The sequence below is a fragment of the Erpetoichthys calabaricus genome, chromosome 5 (genome assembly GCF_900747795.2).
Source record: "Erpetoichthys calabaricus chromosome 5, fErpCal1.3, whole genome shotgun sequence".
NCBI classification, from domain to species: Eukaryota; Metazoa; Chordata; class Cladistia; order Polypteriformes; family Polypteridae; genus Erpetoichthys; species Erpetoichthys calabaricus.
Window position 1 is genome coordinate 179,246,732 of NC_041398.2, and position 21,827 is coordinate 179,268,558.

Below are 21,827 nucleotides of genomic sequence, written 5' to 3' on the forward strand. Positions count from 1 at the left end.
GGCAATGAGATCCAGAAATTGCAGAAATTTGACAGCTCCTTCTACTGGAAGTTGTATAATGTGCCACCAACTTTAGGCTCTGGATCTACAGTAAAGGGTAAAAGTGGGTATAGTACAAATAGTCCTTCCAGAATGTATCACTTATTCTTTGTTACAGAAGGATTCTGGAATCATTAGGCATTCCCAAGGAATGGCATTCCTGTATGGTCCAAATTATCATGATAGATTGCTGAATAGTCAAAAGGGTCTTAACAAGGATTAGAGGCAATGTAGGCATTAGTATTTCATATTATGACAGCCTCTGTTCTGCTAGTGAATGAATGTTGTTTGAAAATACACCAATATCTTCATTAGTAATTTTAGTGATCAAGGGAGAAGTGGATTTGTCACAGAAAATGACCAAATATGGGGTTGTAGTTGTCTAGGCACCTGCATTCCAACACCAGCTTCAAACTTGTCATTGATGGTCATCTGGAGATGTCCTAATTGATGCCATAAAGCTCTGCAATAAGCTAACGATCTAGTCCTATCTAACTCATTCACTTATTCACATGAATGAGAAAGTGTTATCAAGGTATTTTAGATATTATGCTCTAGTGACATAATCCTGCTTTGACTAGCTGTGGCCTTTTTATGGTCAGATCAACACATAGTACATAAATCTGGATGCAGGTATTTTGTGCCAAAGATGAGCAACACAGCTCCAGACACTGCACTCAGATCTTGGCCAAGACACTGATCATGTGGAGTTTACGTGTTCATAGGCATTTTTCTGGTTGCTGTAGGCTCTCACTTTAAGTGGCTGTGAAATTGAGTAATGTAGGATCAGTAAATCTTTAATCTCCTTCCTTTTGCATTTTAATGAGTTTGACTTTGTATCGTGGTTATATTTTTACTTTTCTTATGCCTCTATAATTAGTTTTTCCCAGGGCTTTTTGACTATATTCTCTCATTCATACTACCGCTGCTACTACTACTACTTTATCATTAATATTTTCTTTAATGTCTTAAAAATGTTCACAAATCTGAGAAAAAACACAGGGTTTTCTACTTGTTTGATTAACCTTGGTTCTTTCTCCCGTACAGTACCTGTTACTGAACTGTCTGAGGAATAAAAACATGCATGGTGAATAAATGTCAGGACACGGAGCTACCTTTAGGTTACCTAATATTGCTTTGAATTGTGATGACCTTAACGCATAAACATCACTTGTTCAGGCATATTTATCATTATTTTACTACAGTAACCATGAGCACATGCTGCATGGGATGATAATAGAGAAGAATTGGGATCAGTAAAGATAGTACAGAGTAGTAAAATGAGAGAATATAGTTATAAGGGTAGCCAGTGCAGCCACTTTGGGGGTTTAGACAAGAAGCTTCTGCTTCATTCATTCCATTTTTATATAAAACTTAGTTACTTAATGACAAAAATGATGCAAGTTTAAAAACAACAGACTTGCACTCCCTGTTCAGTCAGTTAGCCGATGTTCCTTGTCTAGAGGCAGGACTGTTTTCATTTACATCTTCCATATGATGTAGTATACATGTCTTTTAATGCAATTGTTAACAGTCTCAGCAAGATGGAGTTCTGTCCCTCTTGGTTTCTTGAGTTGAAGTGCCTGTTGTACTTTCAGTCTTTCCATTTGTCTTCAGTCCCTGGGTCACGTGACCAGATGTGAATGGGCAAGGTATTTCCTATGTTCCTCTCATTGAGTGGTCTTTAGACCTTGGGTTTCTTGTGTTCTTCTTTGCTCAAGCTACGTTCTGGTGTTCACTTGGGAAAAGAGAACATGCTCTGAGGCATCAAGAGTTCTTTGTCTGATTTTCCAAGTTTCCCCCTGTACTTCCAGCACTTAAATCATAAGAAGAGGAGCAAACCGTGACGGGTCCAAATGCATGAATGAACAGATGCCTGTTTAAATGTGATTGAAATTTGACCAATGAGTTCAACATAGTAATACAATTAAGCTAACAATTGTTATCCCAGTATATTGCAAAGGCATTCAGGCTGATCCAAGTAACCATGAACCAGTAAACTTAATATCCATCATATGTAAATTAATGTAAAAACCATTAAGGAAAAGATCAAGTAACACACGAACAGTTAACATTAATTTAGACAGAAGAAACTGTGTTTCACTAATATACTCAAATTGCATGAGTAAGCAAAACAAGCATACAATCAGAGAGGTGCATGTGATATTATTTATGTTAATTTAAAAAAACACATTTGAGAAGATCCCATATAAGAGAGTAGAGATTAAACTTAGGAATGGGAATTCAACGTGTAGCATGAAGATGGGCGCAACATTGGCTTGATACTGAAAATGAAGGGTTATGGTGTGAAGAACATTTTATGAATTAAGTGATATTAAAAGTGTTGCCTCTCAGGGTTAAACGCTGTAGACACAGATCCTTTTAACATACATAAATGAAATAAGAAAATGGGTATTATGCCATGTGTATAGTGAAATATTTATTTGCAATGTTGAATATTGCATTTATCAATTTGCTACTAAACTAGGTGGACCTGGGCAGAATACCGGCTTGGGTAGATGTTTGGCAAATTAAATTTATTACATTAAATTTAAAGTATCACATAGAGGAAGCAAAAATTTTAGGTTTAAACAAGATTGAAAAAAGATTCATCTTATAAGAAGGACTTAGCAGCCATAGTAGACTTTTCAATATCTACAGTATGAGCCAGTTTAAAAGGCTAATAGGATACAAGCTGAGTATCCCTAATTTAAAATTCCAAACTTTGAAAGTTTTTGAGCATCGATATGACGCCATCTATGTTCCATCCAAATTTTTATTTTAACTGCTGAGCAGATTTGAAGAACATATGTACAGATTCCAGATGGATTTATATAATTTTTAGCCAGGAGGGGCCGGTTGTCCTCCATGAAGAGCCACAAAGCTATGACACATAATCAACAGCCACAGTTGGGGTTCCCCATGAAGCAGTAAGCACCATGAAGCACCATTACTCAATTAACTGAGCGGGGGGTTTGGGAGCAAAGCACTAACACCTGTGCTATGTGTTAATGGAATGTCACTGGATGCAGTTAACTAAAACAGCTTCATTCTTTCCAGGTACTTTAAGTTACAATAATACTGCATTAAATTGCTCCAATTAAATTAGGAAAACTGGACACTGCTGCAAATTACCTTTCATGGTGCATTTTGTGTTTTTGTGCAGAGCCATTTGTTGTTAACAAGCTACATTTCTTGCCAGGTATGTAAGCAATGGTAACAGTGCCTTTGATATCCTAAGTGCTGAAGACTAAGTGAACGTTTATGGGTAAATTCTATAAAACAATCTCTAGAACAGTTAGTTAAATTAATGAACAGCTTTTCAGGAAGCTAGAACTTCGCTTTGGTTTTCATTTATGTATTTTGGTTAATTATTTTGGGATTTGACACAAAATGTATTGGACTTCCTGGGTTCATTACCTGTGCCTGTTTATTTGATTTTTACACTGGCTAGTCCTTTTTGGTTTGTTTATTTCCAATTGATTCCCTTGTTGGACTTTTCTTAAATGTTAGCATCATAAATATAAACATCAATAAATGGTTCTTAGCAAGTCTGAGTGCTCCTCATAAGTCTGCTTTAGAATATCAAAAAAAGTTGTTTTACTCGCATGAAAAAAATAAGGTAAAACTAATGGTATTTACAGCACCTGAAAGCAATTTTGACAAGCAACAGAATTTGATCCCAATACCCCCCAGTCCTTCCATATGACTTTCTTTTTTTATCTTTGTAAGTTCTTTATTGAAATGTTCAGCCAAACAATTTACTTAATGAAGATAAACAGCTATTGGTCCTTTTTTAATATTCATTTATTCACCCACAAGTTTCAACAGGTCTGATGTTAATGATATTCTTTGATTACTCCATATTTGTTTTTGAGATATGGACACAAGAGCATAAGGGAACAAACCCAGCAATTCATTTTTTAGTCGCCATTTGCAAATAAGACAGTTCAGGATATTGCATTGCATAATTATCCATGAATAATATGATTAATACCCTTCAGCAGGTTTCTAAAGGGAGATGAAAATAACCATTTCACTCAAACAGAGCATCGCTAACAGAAAGAAGAACAAATGACCTGCATACGTAATGAGCAGAACTGATATTCAAAATAAGAAGTAAACATCAGTCAAAGTTTTTTACAATATTAGTCCAGGAAAAAAGAAGTAGTTTAAAGTTGCCACCAAGGAGTTCCTCTTGAGCTAGCACAGATGATGGTGAAAGTATAGGCGTTGTTGTACCAGATGATTATGATCCTCATTTGTTATCTTAGTGACAATATAAAATACACCATTTTAAACTGAACCTGGTGTAATAACTCTGCCTCCCAGTAGTGATATTATACTTTCTAAAACAAGCATGGATTTCAGAGAATGTTTTAGTATGTGGTAGCAGAATGGTGCAGTAGTTAGTGCTGCTGCCTCACAACTCCATTGTCCCCTATTTGAGTCCTGCATCCAGTCATTGCCTGTTCCCCCCATATCTGTGTGGATTTTCCTCCTGATTACTCCAGTGTTCCACCTACATCCCCACTGATGTGTTTTGTGTGGTTGAATGCCATTTCCAAATTGGCCCAGTGTGAGTGTGAGTGTGCTTGAGTGGCCTTGTGATGAATTTGTGCCCCATCCAGGGTTGATTCTTGCCTTTACCTGATGCTGCCACAATGACTCTTAATTAAATAAAGTATGTCTGCAAATGTTTTATTTTGTTACTTTAGTATGCTATACAGATTAGCATTGAATCTATAGGCTTTAGAATATTATTCACTGCAAAAAATGAAATCTAAGCCAAGTGAAGTATCTTAATCATGACATCAAGTCTAGTTTTCCTTATTCTAAGAATTATTGACTTATCCAAAGATATGTACTTTACGATTATTTTGTTTACTTTAAGAAATCTTGTCAAGTAAATTTTGCTTACCCCTTTGGCAGATTTTATGATGAATACAAGCAAAACAACTCTCATTTAAAGTGTTTTGTCTGATTTTTGCACATGCATTTTTTTTAGTGTTGTCCAATTGTATTAGATAGATAATTGGCTTTGCAAAAAGAAGGGGTCACAATGCATCTCTATGTTCTGTTCTTCTTTTAATATGTATCCACCAAATCTTTTTTTCACAAATGGTGTCAGGACAAGTTGAACAGTCTGCTTCATCGTAATCAGTCAAGTTTCAAAAAAGGCCAATTCCACCGAGACAGCTCTACTCACTGTTGCCACTGTTGGCTAAAAATACTAACACATCATCTATCATCATCCTTCTAGATCTCTCTTCTGCCTTCAACACAGTCAACCAGCAAGTTCTCCTTGCCACCCTTTCTAACCTTAGCATCACTGCCTAAAGTGGTTTAAGCCCTACCTCTTGTGTCCTGGCGTGGAAAGGTGTCAATTATGTATCAGCCAAGGATAAGTGCTAGGTCCTTTCCTCTTTACTCTATACACCAACTCTCTAGGCCCCATCATCCATTCCCATGGTTTCTCATATGAATGATTCACAGCTGTACCTGTCATTCCCTCCAGAGGACCACATGGTTACAACTAGGATCTCTGAATGTCTTTCTGATATTGCAACTGGGATGAAGGAACACCAGCTCAGACTGGAAAAGGCAGACCTCCTTTTTATCCCAGCTCATCCATCTCTTCAGCATCCCATCTCTGTTCGTTAGGGCTCACTATTACTAACTCCCACCTTAGGATGCTGATTCTGCTGTCCTACTGCAACTCTCTGCTGGCAAGAGTGTCAACATGTGTTACCAAGCCACTGCAGATAATTTAAAATTCAACAAAATGCAGCAGCAAGTCTGGTGTTCAACCAGCTGAGGTGGGTACATGTCACTTCTCTTTTCAGATCACTACATTGACTCCCTGTGTCAGCACATATTAAGATGATTGACAGAGCAGTCAATGGTTTAGTGCCTATATTTACAGTGACACTCTTCCCACTCACTCAGATCTGCTGATGAATGACATCTGGTGATGCCACCCTTGTGTTGTGTCAAATCTCAATCCAGACACTTCATGTGTATATCCTAGCTGGTAGAGCAAGCTTCCCACCTCCATTCAAACTAATAACTCCTTCAATGTGTACTGTAACACTTGTTCCAAAACAGTCCCCCAGACTGATTTTTACCCCATTAGGTTGACCTCTTTTGTGAGATGTTTTGGATAAACGTACCTGCTAAGCAAATAATCCAAATATAAAATGTAAATGGAATAAGTATAGAGCTGTTTGAAGTTCAACTACCTATTTTTCAAATCATTATTCCATTTCAAGATGTATGGGAATTAGGATTAGCTTTGGGTGGGGTACCATTTTTAAACCAAAAGATATTCATTTTTTAAAATTGCTTCAGACATGTTTTAGTCTATTAAAGACAAGACATAACGGACTGAGAACACTTACACACTTACATATATATTAATCTACCTACAATCTACTTGAATCACATGTATGTATTAAAACAGTGGCTTTAGTCAGTTTAATCTAAACAAAAAAATTAATGGAAAGTCAAAAATATGCTTGTAGTATGAATAAATAAATAACCAGAGTACTATAGAGATCTCATTAAAGTATTTGCATACACTACAATAGTCTTTTTGAAAACAAACTCATCGGAAATTTGTTGTGGTTTTTTTTTTTTTTCAGATTGAGGATGTGTGCTCGTCTTTTCTCTCAGTAGATTCCCAGTCCCAGGTGAGATGAATACATTAAGTTTGGGTCATGGAAAATGATGTACCAGTCATAATATAGTAAGCAAATTAGCTCTTAACCATTTACTGCTTTCCTCTTGTTGCTAGGCATCCTCTGCACTTGATGAACTGTGTTACCTGCTCATGGGAATCGTTCACAAAACTCAGGTTTGTTATATAGTGCATTAGCAGGTGCCTATGTCATTAGGTGACTGTGACCGTTTAAGTGAAAAATACAACAAAGTTGGTTTAATAAACTGTATGATCAAGTAACAAACAATATTCAAAAATGTTACTGGATTAAATTTCCATACCTTCTACCTATTTTGAATTACATTTTTTAGAAATCTAAAGATACACAGTATGCTACTGCTTATCTTTATTTCAGGATGTTTTCTTTTTTGTCTGCAGAGCAGCTAATAAACATTTAAGTATAGTTAACTAAAATAATAAACCTGCCAATTATCTTACCATGCATGTTCCTTGTACTATAGGTCACTTTCCATAATAACATAACATATTAAACACCAGCAAATGCAAATAAACTCCAAAATAATTCAGTCAAGCAGAAAAAGTAAGCAATTGTAGTGAATACTCAGGCAGCTATAAATTTAAACAGGGGTACGAAAAACAAACAAAAGGGAGCAACCACAAAAATCAAACACTGTCAAAAGTGAAAAGTGCTTTCATTACAGTAAAGGCTATATTTTTATTTACCAACAAGACTTCAAGAAAACGTTGATCTTTTTTACTTAGCTTCTTGGTCAAAATGAATTTGCAGATTTGACAGAATCTGTAAATTATTTAAATACTTTTAGCATATTCAAGTGCTTCCTCATTGGTCATACTGTAAATGAGCAAAGCCTAGTTGATCCTAGAGATGTAGATCCGGTCAGAGAATTTAAATATATATATAAATAAAATGCCTGGATCTGTCTGTCTGTCCTTCATGCAATTACTCACAGACTACTGGGGTAGAGACTTGATCTTGATTTTAACTGACATTTTATGACCTGATACATACTGAAGTAAAAAAATTTGAGGTATTGCCAACCTTGGCGGTGTGACCTGGGGTTGTGTCTTTCCTACACCAAAATGATCAAGAAGGTGACATGGCTATAAGAAGACTAAGTACGGCAACATCTGCTGAGCATGTGGCAAAATGCAGAAAGCCAATTATGTAATGATTGGAAGCTTATGACATGAGATATTCTGGAAATTCAGTAATATTACATTTTGGTAAATACCTTGGAAAAGTGACCTGTGCTTGTGTGTTTCATACGGCAAAGTGCTCAAGAAAGTGACATGACAGATAGAAAAAAAAAAAGGGGCGACATCTGTTAAGCATCAAGCAAATTGCAGAGGGTGGACGCAATACGCACATGTTCAGAGCTCATAATAAGGTGTAAGGAGTGTGTTCATTAGTCATCGAATGTGACAAAGTACTCCATAATAGGAATAAGCGACAAATGCGAGAAAGAATAAGCAGAAAAGACACCAATACACGCAGACAACCAAGAAGTGAATCTGAATATAGCCTGACATGTTCTGGAAATTCAAAAAATTATGAACCACCTTTATTTTATGTCCTTATATCTTTCTGGTTCACGAGCAGATGTAGTAAAACTGAAGTTGCATGGTCCTTACTGCAAATTCCACACGCAGTTTATGTGTTGTATGGAGGATGCACATTTTTCCCATGTTTTTTTGTTTTTTTTTTACTCTTCCCACACCTCAGAAATATTAGATATTAGGTTAATTGGTGATTCTAAATTGGCTTCATGTAAATACATGTGTGTTTTGTGTGTGCGTGAGTGTACCCAGTGGCAGAAAGATTTCCTGTTAAGGATGGATTCCTACCTTGAGTCTAGTATTGTTGGGATAGTCTCCTGTCCTATCAATCTTGAATTCTAAAAAATATATGTTGTATTATACAATTTAAATAATCATAGTGAAACTTATTAAATAGTACACAGAAATGGAAAGTAATAAATAAACAGAGAAGCTACATAACTAAAACAGCCAAAGTTCAGTGAACAAAATCATGTTAATGATGCTGAGTAAAAGAGACATATAAACTTATACCTCTCTACCATTCCATCATTCAGAAGGTGCAGTGTGCTGTGAATTTTAATTTATTATTTTGAGGGCCAATTATTTCTGATTATTTATTTAAAAATTCACACTTTTAATATTTTTTATTATTTTGTTGGTGACTTCATTTTAGTGTCATTTTGATACCAGGCTCGTGACCATGTGTTTTTTTTGGTTTTTTTTTGCAACATGACTCATTGATTGCGATGTGTTTCAGGAAAAAAAATCTGTAACTTGTAGAAGTTACTTAATACAGTGATATACAGTATTATTGTTAGTGATCACGTTTCTAGGAAAAATCCAATAAAGCTCATATTTTTTAGTTATTTAGGGATAAGATCTGTAGATAAACCATGTATTATTCATCTGATTTATATGTGTGCTTTTGTGTGTTTTGACCAGGAGAAATCAATTTCTGAACTTAATTTTTACAACTTATTGTTATTTTATGATTGGTTTTGAAATATAAAAGGTTATTTTTGTTATCATTTTTGTTTACGCAATGCCTGGCTAGTTGATCATGTGACTACGATCATCTTGCTGTTGCCGACAAAGGTAGTAACATGTTGGTGTTTACACATTGTCTTATCCCATAGTGGATACAAAACTCTTTATTATCTTATTGATAGCTAGCTTTCAAACAATTAGTAGTAGAATTTGGTTTTTGATCCCTTTTCTGTATTTGACTTTTGATTTCATCTTGCCTCTTTGGTTTTTCATTTGTCTGTTTTGTTTGTCTTTCATGGTATTCTGGCCCTTGCTTATCCTGACCATGGCTTATTGCTTCTTTAATCATCTCCAGGTTTAATTGTGCTCACAATAGTATTTGGGCACCTTTAGGTATCCTTAAAAGACAGGACTTTGGCTTTGTTTTTTCAGTTTATGATTTTTGCTTTCTCATTTTTTGTTCTATAATTATGGTTTTTGACATTGTGGTTTCAATCTGCTGCACATTTGTTTTTCATTTTAGAACCTTCTTTTGCAAGTGCAACCATTTTTTTCTCCTTCAGGACAATTGTTCCTATATGCCTTCTAGATTTGTAAAAGATTACATCACCCTACACACTTCAAACTCAAAATTCCTACAATGTTCACTAGGAATTTCCCTTGAAACTCCTAAACTTGAAAAGAAAGCTGTTTCATTCACAGTCATGGCCTCTTAATTGGGAAGTGCACTAGTATCTGGATGCTATGATAAGTAATCCATAGCAATTACAAAGACTTCATCATGGGCAGACAAACATTATATTGATGCATAAGGTACCTTTTTTTCCCTTGGGATTAATAATCTATCTATCTATCTATCTGCTGTTGAGCTTCTTTCTTTTTACATGTAAACATCAATGATCCACTACTCAATTGCTGCTGTTTCTTTTTTTAAATTGATACAGTGACAGTAAATTTGCTCACTCACACTATGAGCATATCGCATGCTATCTCTAGAGCAGAAGGCTGCTTTTTCCAGGTGCTACTAGCTGCCACGCAATACCTTCCCTAGATGGTGTTCTCTTCTTAACATCATACAGAGACCACATAGCCACCACTAGCCACAATGCCAAGCCACCTCATCCCATGTAGGCCATTGCCCTTCCATTTAAGCAGGAATAAAATGTTCCGCTCTGACCTGTGTAGCCCTGGCAGTTGCTGCAAAGTCCATCGTTTGGTGCACTGCATAGTATACGTCTTGTATTATCTGCTATTTTCTGCAGTCTACCGCTCAGTATGGGCACTAGAAGAGTACATTAGTATTACCATATTGTGACCCAGCACAATGCCAAATATCTATGTAAGGTAAGGGACTTCCAATGGCCATGATAAAGATGGATGGTGAATTCTGATATGAGATTACTGTCCAAAGGGATGGAAATACCCAACTGTGCTGATTTCAGCCAATAGGTCAAACAATGTTATATTATAATTCCTCTCAGTCCTGATGAAGGTTTTGCTATAATAGGCCAAGTTATCCATCTTCTGTTAACTGGGAGATCCCAGATTAGTAGCATCTGTATCCAGAATCAGAATGTAGTCTGGAAAAGTCTTGCAACTTGGCTGTGCAAAGGGTTTGCTTCAGAGATTGAAATGCTTCCTCACAGGATATTACCCAAAAGAATTCCTGCTTAGCCTCTGTCATTTTATGCAAAGGTCAAGCTATTGTGACAAACTATTTTGTCAAATCACATGTAATATGACGACAAGCCCAGAAATATACATCTTTACTTAAAGGATGTGGGTTAGGGCCCAAAACATACAGCCACTACTTTCTTGGGATATCTAATAAATCTAGGGCCCACTGAGGACATGGCCTAGGAGACACTTGGATTGTTAAGCAACATTTCTGAGCCAAACTTAAACTGATCGTTTCCTCCTCTTCAGTCCTCCTATGTGTTAAGTTGTAAGGCACACACTCCAGTACTCATTCAGTGAACCTTTAAATAGCTGTAGGATAATTACAAACGCCAAGTGGAATTACATTAAACTACCACAAAGATTAGGAGTCCAGGTAAGGGGTCTTGTAGTAGAATTTTAATGTACTCTGCACACATGTCAGTAATGAGTCTATAAACCTGTAAACTATAGTGTTTTGTCAGTAGAGGAAACAGGATAGCAGACCTTGACTGTAGCACCATTAGGTTTTTTTTTTTTTTTTAATTTTATTGATTTTATTGAAATCACACAACATCCCATATAAATAGATCAATTTTACAAGAATAGGATTGAAAACAAATCAACCCCCACCCCTGAGAAAGAGAGCATGGGCAGCCCAATAAAACTTAAACCTAGTAAAAATAAGTAAATAGATAAATTAATAAGTGAATATAGATAAATGGAGAAGAAAAAGAAAAAAAGAGAATAGGGAGAGAATCTTCTTCCTCAGTACAGTACTTTAAAAGCTTATTCTAAAATGTTATTGATTAGATCCTGCCAGGTATTGAAAAATTTCTGCACAGATCTTCTAATTCTAGTTGGAGAATTTTTTTTTCTCCAATTTCAAATAATATATAACATCAGTTACCCACTGACTAAAAAGGAGAGAGTTAGGATTCTTCCAGTTGAGCAAGATAAGTCTACATGTCAATAGTGTAGTAAAGGCAATTACAGTTTGTTTGTCCTTCTCCACTTTAAACCCATCTGGAAGGACACCAAACACAGCTGTTAGTGGATTAGGAGGGATTATGACACCAAGGCTGTCTGAAAGGCATTTAAAAATTTTGGTCCAAAATGATGTTAATTTGGTGCAGGCCCAAAACATGTGACCCAGTGAGGCTGGAACTTGATTGCAGCGTTCGCAGGTTGGATCTTGCCCTGGAAACATTTTGGACAATTTTAAGCGAGACAGATGTGCTCGATATATAATTTTTAGTTGAATACTTGTATGCTTTGTGCATATGGAGCTCGAGTAAGTTCTCTGCATGTGCATATGGAGCTCGAGTGAGTTCTCTGCATTGCTACCTTTGTCCTCTTGGATCTTTGAAAGGGAGGGACAGTAAAATGGTTTTATATATTGTAGAGATGCTGTCTAAGTCCTTGAAATTGGTGAATATATTTTCCAGTATAGAGGGAGGTGGGAGGTAAGGAAAATTGGACAGCTTTTGTTCATGTTTTTACTTTCATTCTTTCTGTCTACACGTACAACTGGAGACATCCATGTTTCATCACAGTTCTTAATAAGGTCTTTGCATTGCCTGTATTTGACATACTGATGGACGTATGGCACCCAAAGTGGAGGTTGTTAAATGAGAAAGATGCCACTCCTGTTAATATTGTTTTATGCCAAAAGAACACATACATCTATTCATTCACAAGTGTTTGCAGCCTGTTTCTGGGATTCAGTCAAAAGTGCTGCTTGCTGTCAAAATTCTGACAATACTTGTACCAAGCACTGGGGCTTGGGTTGATGAGATTGTTACATTTTTAAAAACTTAAGGAATTTCAAAGTGAATTGCTGTCCCCAGGAATAGGCAGTCGAATCGAAACAACAAAGCTTGTCTATTCTGGGATGTCAAAGGCAGTCTAATTCTTTCATCAGCCATGTTTCATTTTCTTGCCTTGTTGGATATGGAAGAATATTTTCTTTTATGATTGCAAGTCATATTTTTAGGACATCCAGATACCTAGCAGATATATCTCTCTAGGATTTGGACTTCATAATTACTCTGACCATCTCAATGATACCACTTGCCCTAGTTAGCTATTAAGTTTTATGGGTGATGCATGTGTTGTGTATGCTGGGATAACAGGATTCTAGAACTCAAAAGATTCAGGGCTGTGCTGTGCAGCAGGCTGATTAGGTTGTCACATGCAGTGCATTCTTTTGCGCAAAAATGTTAATAGGTGGAACTACAGCATCATACTACACAGTTTTCACCATTCACATATGCATAAAGGTAGGTACAATACAAAGCTGTTTGAGATTATCAGGGTAATTTTTAGTAGGCATAAAGAGTAGCTTGACTATGCCTGTGTAAGTGTGTGAGTTTGTCCTGTGATGAACTGACATCTTATACATCGTTTCTGCTTTACACCCGATGTAGCTGCAACATTCTTTAACCTCCCCACTATGATAGCTACAAGAATACTGTAGCAAAATATCTTTTTTTTTTGTTTTTGACAGGATACAAGGTATAATGTTTCATTCATAAATTTAAAATGAGTCTCCCTATTAAAATTCTTCCACAACTTCTAAATATTTTTACTGGATATTCCAGGTTTCATAGATATTTGTTTTGAGTGAGTGCACAAAAAATAGCAAAAGGGTGTAAAAATGCAAAAAAGATCCACAAAGCAGGCCAAAACCTTCCCTAGCCTGCCCAGAAATAGGTCTCACTCCTGGCAACCTCACCCCCAAACTATACTGGTAGGCTTTGGCCTGTCCAAATTCCAAAAATGTGGGAAAGGTTTTTAAAGTTCAAAAATGCATTAAATGTCCAAAATACGGGGTGTGACAGTTTAATTCCCAGAACAGGCGTGTAGTGTCACCCATCCAAGATAGTCCACCATGAATTCATTGAACAGGAACAAATGGTCAATAAACAATGCTATTTAAAAGGTTACAGGATTCTGCTCAAACGAAAAGAACTTAACTGTGGCATGACTAGCGGATCATCCACCATGATGTGCTCCATGTTCAAAACGTTCTAGCTAAGAAATCATTTAGCAAATTAGAACATCCACTCTGTTCCCCTGACTTAGCGCCTTGTGATTTCCGAGTCTTTCCAAAAATAAAAGCTGCCATTAAAGGTTGGAGATTTTCAAACATTCCTGAAATCTAATGTAACTTGCCAAAGGAACTCAAGAGTATTCCTGAGACACAGTTCCAGTTGTATTTCTAGAAATGGCAACATTGTCTAACTAAATGCATGTCTGTGGAAAGAGATTACTTTGATGGTGACAGTAGCTGTTAGTACACAGATATGCACACATTTTTTCTACAAGTTCATACTGGGAATTAAATTGTCACATCTCATATACCAAAATGGCATTCAAGGGATTCAAGGAGATAAACCTTAAAAACATTTGGGTTAATAACCTCTATTTTTGATTTATAAAGTTACTGCTTTGTAAGGCACAAAAAGATGCAAAAAATGCTAAAAGCGAAACAATAAGGCAATCTAAAGTAAGCAAGTCGCAATCCAACAGGTAAACCATAGAAATGTCTGGCTTAATAACCTGCAAATAATATTTTTAATAAATAATGATACTTATTGGTAAGGCATAAAAAGAAGCAAAAAAGGCAAAAACTGAAAAAATAAGACAATCTAAAGTAAGCAAATCTGAATAGGTAATCCAACAATCAGAACCAAGAACATAAGTGAAAAAATCCCAGAAACCAGAAAAATCAAATGCTTACAATTGCACACAAAGAACTAAAATGAACCACAGAAAAATTAGCTCTTCTGCCTTACAATATATAGGCTGAGGGCGGCCCTACAGCAGTGATGTCAGGGTGGCCCCGCCTCTTAGGGTTCCACTCACAAAACTCAAGGGACACAGGAAGACAAGTAATACATATATTGTAAATGATATTTAATCAGAACAATGATTACAAAAGTTCATAAATGTAATAAACACAGAAAAGGAGAATAAATGTAATCCAACTTGGCTGAAACATGACATTGTTATTCAGTGCATCTTTTCTTGTAGTATTCATTTCTTATCAAAAGCAAAACTCATTTATTAGTTGTTGCTCCACATTTTAATGTATAACAAGTATAGTACAATTAATGTGGCTATCACTGTGTATTTCGCTTTTTGTAAAGTATATTTTGATTTATAATACAGTACATGCATTTATTCATTCTCAAACATGCAAGGCATGGTCATAGGCATTGGAGCTTGCGTTTGCAGCACAGGATGAAAGCCATGGTACAGGGGCCCAGTTCATTGCAGTAGTACTGTACAGTATGTGTAATAGTCTGTTCAATATTGAAAAAGTCTATTGATTGTTTTATTACCATTATATAAATAGCAGAAGATTAATCCTTGTGGGCAGAAAATAGCTTGCATCCTCTAGTTAAAACACACACTGCAGCTTGAAACTCTTGAGTGCTCACAGTTTTTCTTTTTTTCCCCCTGCAGGATACAAAACCAAAAGATCACGCCAAAAGGGTAAGACCAAGTAAAAATCCAATAAAAGTGCTTGGGGTCTTTTACTTGTTTACTTCCTAAAAGGCAGTTTTTGCAAGAGTGAAGAAATCATTTTGTTCAAGTTGTAGTAAAAATGAATTTTTAACTCTTTTGCGCAGTTCTTATTTCATTATTCTAAGACCCACGACTCAGGCAACTCAGACATTGTGGTAAGTTGTGAAGCCTCCACACTAGTTTTTATGTTTTGCTTGCCTAGAAAGCTGCAGTATCTTCTTTGCTTTATCCCTGCCTGATTAAAATATCTGAAGTGTTTAGTGATGGATGTGACTCAGTCCTGTAACCTCCTCTTCATTTTTGATAAAGATGGCAAAACTGGAGATAGCAAAAGCATCATGGGAAATTGTGCAACTCATTTCTTACATCCTTTAGGAGCATGTCATATGTTGTAAGGGAGTGAAGGTAACCTGTTATCTCTCAACAGTTTACAGTTGGTGTATTTAAAGATTAAATCCTGCATATTTAGGAATTCAGATCCAATTCTAAAATTCAGAATTAAAAACAGACAAATTTCATCATATATTTGATAAGCAATACTTGACATTCAGGGCAGAACACCTTTAGATAAAACTACAAATTGGAGTCTGTCTTACCAACTCAAAAAAAGAAAATCAAGTGAAGAATCTTTAAACTGCAAATCTGTTATTTCATCCTCCATTTTCAAAAAATGTTCCAGTCCCTTTTCAAATTACAACAAATCAACATTTCTCACTAACATGGCTGCCATGTGTTTTGTGGCTTAGTTAGTACTGATATTACTGTAAGACTCGGATTTGGACACACCTTGCTACATTGTCACGTTTTCAGGTTTGCACATCAGGAATTTAGTGCCTCATGTTCTCATCTAATAGACTGCACACCCTGTGCTGGAAGTCCATGCTGTCTTACATGTCCCCAGTGTGAAAGCTCGGCCACTGTAGCTACATCAGACATTTTTTTTAAGTAGTAACATCTTTAGACAGGAGAAAAATTGAAATCCACTGTCTTATTCATTTTAATGTAGTGATATCCCAATTCATTCATCAAAATGTACTTATTTAATTCAGTTTAATAAATGTTCATAGAGTAAATGATTTGGTTTCAATTCATTTCACATGAGTCTATTTTGACAAGGTGTCATACTCAGGAGCTTAACTGACAGTGTGCCCTTTCCTTTTTTATGGACAGATTTAGGAAATCTTTAGGAAAATTTATATCTACAGTATTTATTTGCTGTTTTCAGAAATTCAAAAGACTAGTCTTGTATTTTCTTAGCTTTTTAACAAAGTTTTCACCCATCCCTTTTTTATCAAAAACATTGTCCTCGAGTTTACCCATGGAGAGCCACAGTGGCCACAGGTTTTAGGTTTTAACCTAATTACTTGTTATTTCATTTTATGGCTTGTTAGTGTTTTGCCATGTAAAGTTATTCTTACATTGGTGATCTTTCATTTCTGAGAATATTATCAAATGGTATTACCTGCATGTTGTATGTTATTGTTTTCTGGTTAAGAAAACAAGAAGCAATTAAAAACAATGAATGCAGCTGTTTATGACTTAAAGGGAGAAGCAGTTAAGGGTTCAGAGTCTTAATAAGTAAGTACATGAAAATAAAGTACAAAACGTTTGCTTGAAAAACAATTGCTTCAGCACCAATAATTGTTTTTTAATTAAGAAATTAGGTTGTAATAGAAATCTGCAGCCACTTGAGTACCCAGATCTAGAGGCACACCAGTCAGGATTTGAAGGAACCTCACATTTTGCAGAAAATCAGGTGAATTTTACATTCATTTGCCAATGTTGGGCAATCCGTGATGTAGTGGCAGGTGGACAGATTAACCAGGATAGTAAAATTCAATATTTCAAAGGATAGGTTTGGTATTTTTCAAGTTATTTCTTCTCATTCATGGTATATATACATTTTCCATGTAAAATTATGTTCCAAATTCCAGCATTTTCTATAAATTAAAGAAGAAATCTTGATCTCAGTGGTTCTTTACAATAGGGGCTAATAGGACACTACCAGAAAATAAAATCCTAAAAACGTACTGATGAAGCAGCAAAAGTTTTCAATATAAGAAAACATGCCGTTTTGTGATGCATGTTTGTGACAACGAAGGGGATCTGAAAATAATAATTTTATTGCATATTCCTGGTACTATTCTTCTCGAGATAAGGATACATTTTCTATTACACACATAAATCAAAAGCAAACCAACCATGTGACACAAAACATTTACTGTAATCTTTCAAAAGGAAATCATGGCCCCATTTTGAAAGATTTTCCCGAAGAAGACAAGTGCTGAGATGACATTCACAGCTGGTCTTCTTTTAAAAAGAACGAATCTCATAATATTGGTGTTTTTTTGTTCAAAAATGACACGTATAAACTATTTTACACTATTTGTATAATCGTAAGACACAGATCAATACTCAACAGCTGAATTGGACATTTTTGGTAAATTTTTAAACTTTTACTTTCCAGTAGTGCACCATGTCCAATTAGCCAATTAGCACCAGTAAGGGCAAGATATTTTTTTAATATTTATAGAAAATGCTTAAGTTTAGAACACAATTTCACATGACAAATGCATGTATACCATGTTTGTGAAGAAGTAACATTGAACTGAAAAATATCACACTTGACCTTTAAGCAATGAGTAAAATAGATTTTGCAACATTCTGAGAATTAATTAATTAAAAATCAAACAGAAGATACCACTGTTGTTCTTTGCAAACATGTAAGATTTTGGACCAGAATGAATAGTCTCTGCATATAAAACATGCTAAATTTATAGAGATGCATGCTTCTGTAAAGGAACAGGAAACAAGCTGGAAAACCTCCAAAGCATAATAGCAAAAGAAAAAAGTTAATCTGCTTAAAGTAGACCTGAACAAAAACAAACCCCCAGTGCAATAGTCTTCCAGCCATCCCCTTCACTTGTTGTTCTTTGTTCATACATGAAATAAGTGGGACAGTTTTCACTAACTGACTGTTTCTCTCTTATTATTAAATACAAGAGTACATTTACTGATACCCTGTCCACGTGTTCTTCCTACCTTAAACCCTATGATTGCTGGGATAGGCTCCAACTGTCCTGCTGCCTTACTCTAGATAAGTGGGTTAGGAAGATGGCTGGATAGAAGAGTACATGGCATGTCTGTTGCACAGTAACTGCGATAACTCATGCATTGCATTTATACTTCCATATATATATATATATATATATATATATATATATATATATATATATATATATATATATAAATATTATATGGGGCCGTTCAGGAAAAAAAGATTGGTTCATAAATATATACATTGGTTCAGATATATATATCCGTTCGGATACATTGGTTTGAATATATACATTGGTTTTAATACATCTGTTCAAATATATATATCGGCTCAGATATATACATTGGTTGGGATACATTGGTTGAGATATATATAAATTGGTTTGCATAGATCCGTTCTGATATATATACATTGGTTGAGATACATCCGTTTAGATATATATATATTGGTTCAGATAGATCCGTTCAGATATATACATCGGTTGGGATTTACGGGCAGGCACAATGCGGCCACTCAAGTTTAGCATCTCCCTTTCGCGTCATCATTGCTTCAACACTGTTGTTATTATTGTGCATATTTTATGCAAGTAGCATATGCTTGTCTGTCGCGTTTTGTTTAGTACGCCGTCTTGTTTGGGGGTCCTCGATTTCATAGCACTTTTTTTCCTTTCATTATTTAAAACACTTGCACAGATACCCGCCTCATCACCCCGCTCCGTCCTGCCCTGGCTCAATGCACTCGCCTCACTCGCTCCCTCTTGTCCCTCCCATGACAGATTCTTCTCAAAAGCAGAGTTACCAGAAAGCATTGATTGCAACCACAGTATGTCCCATTTTTTCATCTCATGAGACGCTGGTTTATCATTGACCGAAAGCCGCCCGGTGATATCTGTTATTCCGTATTGCAAGCATTTCATTAAAGGCCAATCTGCTTCAGCAAGGAACTTTACTCCCATTTGCTGAAAGGATTTTATGGAGGAAAACACTGGAATAGCACTGCTTCTTCTGAATGTTTATCAGTGATCAGGGATCAGAATGATCAGCATATCCCTGCTTCACAAGTAACGGGTGTTTAACTGTTTTACAGTAAAACTGACAAAATGACACACATGCACATGTACACACGCATGTACACGTACACGCACAAATCAAGGACCCCCAAACAAGATGGCGTACTAAACAAAACACAACAGACAGGCATATGCTACTTGTTAATCCCAACCAACGTATTTATCTGAACGGATCTATCTGAACCAATATATATATCTTAACAGATGTATCTGAACCGATTGTATATATCTAAACCAATCTATTTAAACTAATATATACATCTAAACCAATGTTTATCAACCAATATATATATCTCAACCAATGTATACAGTAATCCCTCCTCCATCGCGGGGGTTGCGTTCCAGAGCCACCCGCGAAATAAGAAAATCCGCGAAGTAGAAACCATATGTTTATATGGTTATTTTTATATTGTCATGCTTGGGTCACAGATTTGTGCAGAAACACAGGAGGTTGTAGAGAGACAGGAACGTTATTCAAACACTGCAAACAAACATTTGTCTCTTTTTCAAAAGTTTAAACTGTGCTCCATGACAAGACAGAGATCACAGTTCCGTCTCACAATTAAAAGAATACAAACACATCTTACTCTTCAAAGGAGTGCCTGTCAGGAGCAGATCATGTCACAGAGATAGAGAGAGACAAAAGCAAACAAATCAATAGGACTGTTTGGCTTAAGTATGCGAAGCACCGCGGCACAAAGCTGTTGAAGGCGGCAGCTCACACCTCCTCTGTCAGGAGCAGACAAAGAGAGAGAGAGAGAGAGAGAGAGAGAGCGAGTTTGTTTTTCAAGCAAAAATCAATACGTGCCCTTCGAGCTGACATGCAGCTGCACAAACGATAGCAACGTGAAGATAATCTTTCAGCATTTTTAGACAAGCGTCCGTATCGTCTAGGTGTGCGAACAGCCCCCCTGCTCAATCCCCCTACGTCAGGATCAGAGAAACTCAGCGCAAGAGAAAGAGAAAAGTAAGCTGGGTAGCTTCTCAGCCATCTGCCAATAGCGTCCCTTGTATGAAATCAATTGGGCAAACCAACTGAGGAAGCATGTATCAGAAATTAAAAGACCCATTGTCCGCAGAAACCCGCGAAGCAGCGAAAAATCCGCGATATATATTTAAATATGCTTACATATAAAATCCGCGATGGAGTGAAGCCGCGAAAGGCGAAGCACGATATAGCGAGGGATTACTGTATATTTGAACAGATGTATTCAAACCAATGTATATATCTGAACGGATGTATCTCAACCAATGTATATATATCAGAATGGATCTACGCAAACCAATTTATATATATCTCAACCAATATATCTAAACCAATGTATATATCTGAACGGATGTATTCAAACCGATGTACAGTCATCCCTCACCTATCGCGGGGGTTACATTCCAGAGCCCCCCGCGATAGGTGAAAATCCGCGAAGTAGCGACCTATATTTATTTTATTATTTATACATATTTTAAGGCTTTATAAACCCTTCCCACACTCTTATAAACCTTTCTCACTCTCTTGTTAACCTTTCCCACACTCTATAAACACTTCCTATGCTCTTAAACACTTTCTGCATTCTTAAACACCGCAGACCAACACTGCACACTGCACGCAGCGATCAGACATCGATGTGTCTGCACTCGCTTTGTGAAGGGGGGCAGCTGAACTCACGCTGAGCAGAAATGGACTTTGTGCTGCTTCTGCCAAAATGCCTGCTTGTCACTCTGCGCGTTCGGAAGGAGGAGGAGGAGTGGGGGTTTGTGAGGGCTGAACGCACGTTAGCTCAAACCCCCCTCCCCGGAGGCGCAGTACGCTCCTGCCACTTCGCATTGTCAAGGGGGTGGGGAGCTGAATGAATGCTAAGGAGAAGTGGACTTTGTGCTGGCTTTGTGCTGCTTGTCGCTCTGCGTGTCAATAATTTAAAAGCCTGTACATCACCTATTTTCCTGTCTCACTGTCTTGTCTTGTGTGAAGTTAAAATGTTTTATAATAGTGAGATGTTACTCATATCCTTAGCCCGACATCCACATATCATATGTGTTAACAAAGTGTGTTTTATAAGTTTACATGTGTTTAAAGCATGTGGGATGGGTATTTTAAGGCTTAAACTATAAAAATGTTTTATTTATATGGTCTTTCTATATCGCAGATTTTCTCCTGTTGCTGATGGGTCTGGAACTTAACTTCCGCGATAGGGCGGGCAATCACTTGTATTTAAAAACCCGGGAAGTCGTGAATCCGCAAAAAG

General features: G+C 36.5%; 1 protein-coding gene across 3 annotated transcripts in view; it reads left to right on the top strand.

Annotated features, from left to right (window-relative positions):
* The window catches only part of nmu (neuromedin U), a 79,957-nt gene that overhangs the window by 28,023 nt on the left and 30,107 nt on the right, over positions 1 to 21,827 (top strand). For 2 of the 3 annotated variants that reach the window (XM_028803017.2, XM_028803018.2), the window contains exons 3-5: positions 6,684 to 6,731; positions 6,836 to 6,895; positions 15,398 to 15,427. In XM_028803017.2, the coding sequence (XP_028658850.1) occupies positions 6,684 to 6,731; positions 6,836 to 6,895; positions 15,398 to 15,427 (138 nt within the window). Of the gene's footprint in view, positions 1 to 6,683; positions 6,732 to 6,835; positions 6,896 to 15,397; positions 15,428 to 15,564; positions 15,616 to 21,827 lie in introns of all 3 variants that reach the window. The other variant, XM_028803016.2, reaches the window with a different exon arrangement.